The 4,331-nt window shown below is 34.7% G+C and overlaps 2 protein-coding genes across 2 annotated transcripts; both read right to left on the bottom strand.

Annotated features, from left to right (window-relative positions):
* Nucleotides 1-2,308: 2,308 nt before the first annotated feature.
* LOC145168825 (exopolygalacturonase-like) lies at nt 2,309-3,560 on the bottom strand. Its single transcript, XM_079087501.1, has 3 exons — nt 3,484-3,560; nt 2,746-3,261; nt 2,309-2,658 (listed from the first exon to the last, which is right to left on the bottom strand). The coding sequence occupies exons 2-3, from the start codon at nt 3,256-3,258 to the stop codon at nt 2,431-2,433; spliced, it is 741 nt and encodes a 246-aa protein (XP_078943627.1). The 5' UTR covers nt 3,259-3,261; nt 3,484-3,560; the 3' UTR covers nt 2,309-2,430.
* Nucleotides 3,384-4,033, bottom strand: LOC145105866 (exopolygalacturonase-like). The gene is made up of 3 exons (XM_079042947.1): nt 3,905-4,033; nt 3,484-3,792; nt 3,384-3,431 (listed from the first exon to the last, which is right to left on the bottom strand). Exons 1-3 carry the CDS (start codon nt 4,031-4,033, stop codon nt 3,384-3,386), a joined length of 486 nt encoding a protein of 161 aa, XP_078899073.1.
* Between the last annotated feature and the right edge of the window lie 298 nt (nt 4,034-4,331).

Below are 4,331 nucleotides of genomic sequence, written 5' to 3'. Positions count from 1 at the left end.
GACATGCACACATATATCCATGATTATCAAAGCAAGGCTTCAAACGATTTCATAGAAAATATCGGATTTTCTGAAAGTACAATGAGAACGATTCTAAACAAGTGTAAAACTATCTTATACAAAAAATTTAATGAACTCACCAACTTTTTAGTTGACGCTTTTCAAAACGACTTGTATTCTCAGGGATCTGGTAAGCAGGTAACAAGGGACGCGGATGCAGGACTATTTAGCTGTACTTTGGAATTTTCTGCTTATGTCTCTTTTGTCTAATTCGAAGGACAAATACAATATGTAAACAATGTAAGTTTGTTATCTCAATGTATGATGTTTGGATTGCTCTGTTTCATTTATATTCAATTGTTATGATACTGCACAATGTAGTCACCCGCCTCTGGACGTTTCTGCCGTCTGGTCCGGGGGTGTGACACAGGAAAATCCTAACAGGCGAATTCGTCTACCACTCGTCATTGTTGTCCTCTGTCTAAGCTTTCATATAGGATATTGTTTATAGAACGGATCCGACCACCAACATCGTTGTCGTCTACCATTATTGTTCGTCACCACTATCCATCACCACCAGAAAACCCTAACCCTAAAAAATGTAAACTCTAGCCCTCGGAAATGTAGATTGGAACCACTGACGAAGGAAGAAGAATTATGCCGATGGTGGCTTCTAAAGACGAAGCAAGAAGAATGGCGACGCTGGTGGTGGTTTCTAAAACTTTTGTCAATTTTTGTGGATCGGAACCACTGAAAAGGAAGAAGGATAGCGCTCGTGGTACTTTCTAGAGACGAAGGGAGATCCAGTTTTTCTGACTTTCCATGACAAATCTCGTTTTTCCGACGGCCACACTAGGGTTTTCTACCATAATAGGTGGTGGTGTCCGGTAGGCAGTGGTGGTGGTCCTACACACACACAGAGAGAGAGAGAGAGAGAGAGAGAGAGAGAGAGAGTAAATGTAGGTGGGTATGTTAGAAGAAGCAAGGTGGGGTGGGCATGTTTTTTCTTTTTTGGTTTTATAATTAAATATATAGAAAATAATTAAAACAAATTAAAAAAGAATTATTAAAAAGCAATTCCATCATTTCAAGTTGAGTATGAACTAAAATTAAAAAAAATGCAACTATAGAGTCCAAAACCACACGAAATATCTAAAATTTGACCATAGATATACCATCAAATATTTTTTAACCAAAATCATATAATTTAGACAACCATAAGAACCATTTTCGCAATTTTGTTTAAAATATGCAATTAAACACATCATTAGAACGTCCATCACCACTTTTTTTTTTCAATACAGTATACATCAAAGTATCTAGGACGTCTTTGCCATTTTTCTCAATAGACTAAATCTCCAATTTTCTTTACTAAACACAACATTGTACTAGCTCTAAGACTAAGAGGAGTGGGGGTGTTAACACCCCTCGCTATGCTCGCTATTGTTGTCGGAACACCACCCCTGACACTTGTTAGGGGGCTTGCTATCTTACCCTCGTTAAGCATGCGACGAGATGAGAGAAAAATGTTTGTGTAATCTGATTGGTGGAAGCTTATTTGAGTGGATTGCAATTTGCACTTTTATTTAAATAAAAAACAAAAAATGTTTTTTTTAATAAGTGTTACCACTCCTTAGCAAATGCTAAGAGTATGTGTTAAATGAAAAAAAAACGAGATGGTACTCAAAAAGCTGATGTGACACTCCCTTTAGCCTAAGAGTTACACCAATATTCAAGAGTTTTTTATTTTATATATATATATATATATATATATATATATATATGTATATATATATATATATATATATATATATATATTTGTATTATTGTGATAATGATTGAAATTTAAAAATTATTTTACTATGTCTAAACTTTATAGAAATATGTATTTTGTATAATATTTTCAAAACTCATTTTTGTATAATCAAATTCCTATAAAGTCTAATTTTAAAAACTATTCATAAAACCAGAATATTATAATTCCATAATATAATACTTCATATAATCTGAATTCAACTTAAAAATTATAAATAAATAAAAAATACTAATAAGATTATGTATCTAAAACTTTCAAGATTAATAGCAATCCATCGAATCTAGGATGATCAATAGAGTTTATTATTAATTTCATTAGGCTAACCAGTATAACCGGACCAACAAACCTTATAAAAAGGCATGCTTATCTAAATACGTCATGGGTCTCATAATGATCTAAGAATGTTCAATGGCGTTTTTGAAATAACATAAAAGAAAAGCCAAACAATATTTAAAAAGAAAAAACAAGGAAATCCCATTACAAAATCCTCCAAAGTTTCATTTTTATACAAACAACCAGTCCTAAATTTAAAACTTTTTCAGGCTTTTTTTATAAATAAAAAAATAAATAAATAAATAATAAAAAAAAAAAAGAAACAAACAAACTTTAATTTGCTATAAACACCCCGCTGGAAGTTGGCGACCATATGATTTCCCTTTAACATTCATACAAGATGAAGCCGCAGGTCCCTCAGGCCCACGATATTCCAAGTTAATATTCACGAGGTTGACACCTTCACATGGCACGTGTTTGCTACATTGTATTTTAACTGCAATCTTAGAACTCGATGTCCCATGCACTTTTCTAAATGTCACATTCTTTATTTGAACATTCGATTGCGCCTACAAAAAAAACAGCACAAAACCTCACATAACAATCCAGTAACACTGTAACAGTAAAGTAACAATAACAATGTATTAATGATTTACCTGGCCGTTGCAAGGAGGCTGGGGACAATATTGTTGGTCGATGAAAATAGGGTTATTGACATTTTCCATGATGATGTCTTCAAAAGTAAAATCAGAAGCGAGGCTAGGAGGAGAGGGTGCCCATGTTTTGATTCTTAATCCATTTTGAGTACCTCTTAAAGTGGAATTTTGTATATATATACCATTTACGTGTTCTTCATTGTGGGACCCACCTAGGCTACCGATGCTAAACCCATGTCCGGGCCCACAATGAACCTCTGAAACCATGATGTCTTTGCTACCTGCAATCATTGATATGCAATCATCACCGGTGCTTATGAGACTCTTTGTGATCTTGATTTTGCTTGAGCTCCCGATGTGGATTCCATCGGTGTTTGGGCTGGTGGCTGGAGCAAGGATCCGAATATGGCTCATGTTCATGTTGTGGCATGCGAATAGATTGAAATGAGCGTTTTTGCTGTCGATTGAGTGGATGTAGTTTACTTTTGAGTTAGACACAAAATCAAATCGCATCGTCTGTTACAAGTTAAAGAAAAAAAACATATCAGAATGAAATTGATATGAACGTGACTTTAGTTACAATTGTATGACGTTCAACTTTCTTCAATCTTGACTCTTGACCATGAGCTTAGAAATTGTCAAACAAAATCGAGCTTAGAAATTAACGTCTCTACTCTTTTCGGATTCTGGATTTGAGAAATGATTAAAATTTTAATGGGAAAAAATGGATGGACTTACGACGGGAAGAGGTTTGCAGCGGGAATTAGTGGCGCAGTCATTAAACTGCCATGCTGAACGGCCGTTACCAAACAAATAACCACCACCTCGGACCACCAACTGATCGACATACTTGAAAGCGATCCAGTGATCAACGAAAAACTCAGATGGATCAGTTGACGCTTCAAGCAATCCCCTGATAACAAAATCTACAGGTCCCTTACAAGGTCCGACGAACACGACGGAATCAAGCTTGAACTCCCCTCTCGGGATCCAAACCCTACCTCCGCCGTCGTGTTCACAAGCATCCTTCCATGCGCGAAGAAATGCCTAACGAAAACAGATCGGAGAACTTCAGAGGTGTAAAACAAGTGGAAATTTGAAGAACTTGATATGAATTATATGAAATGAAGAGAGATATCAGAATTAAGAATGTATATACCATGCTGTTATCGGTGATTCGATCGGGACGTGCACCATATGACAAGACATTGAAGGTTTTCAGAAAGTGAGGTCTCCGGGCATCGGCGAGAATCAGCAGGAATGGAAGCCAATGGATGAAGGAGACCATTATTGTTGATTTTTTTGCATTGATTTATTTTCCTGATTTCTTATGAACTTATATAGTAAATTAAGGTGTAAAGCTCCAAACTTTACATATTAAATTGCGTAAATTTAGTGTCTCTTTATCTTTTACTTGATTTACTCGATATTATATTTATATTGTAATATATGTTAGAGTAATTAAAAAACCCAAAAATAACTGAATCGTTTTAAAAAATCTATGGTCAACATTTATAACTTATTTATTAATTTATTAATTTATTAATTTAATTTTACATAGCTTAGAAGAAAATGATGTTTTTAAT

Source organism: Lactuca virosa, chromosome 4, assembly GCF_052849685.1.
Source record: "Lactuca virosa cultivar CGN04683 chromosome 4, Lactuca_virosa_CGN04683_v6, whole genome shotgun sequence".
Taxonomy (NCBI): domain Eukaryota; kingdom Viridiplantae; phylum Streptophyta; class Magnoliopsida; order Asterales; family Asteraceae; genus Lactuca; species Lactuca virosa.
Note: the sequence above shows the minus strand (reverse complement) of the source record. Positions and strands in the feature narration are given on the sequence as shown.

Excerpts from the sequence above, each read along its gene's own strand:
- LOC145168825 (XM_079087501.1), bottom strand. The coding sequence starts at position 3,258 with ATGCGATTTGATTTTGTGTCTAACTCAAAAGTAAACTACATCCACTCA. Across the intron at positions 2,659-2,745 it reads AGCCTCCTTGCAACGGCCAG|GCGCAATCGAATGTTCAAAT; the intron begins GTAAATCATTAA and ends TTTTTTTTGTAG.
- LOC145105866 (XM_079042947.1), bottom strand. The coding sequence starts at position 4,033 with ATGGTCTCCTTCATCCATTGGCTTCCATTCCTGCTGATTCTCGCCGAT. Across the intron at positions 3,793-3,904 it reads GAATCACCGATAACAGCATG|GCATTTCTTCGCGCATGGAA; the intron begins GTATATACATTC and ends TGTTTTCGTTAG. Across the intron at positions 3,432-3,483 it reads GCTGCAAACCTCTTCCCGTC|AATCCGAAAAGAGTAGAGAC; the intron begins GTAAGTCCATCC and ends TCTCAAATCCAG.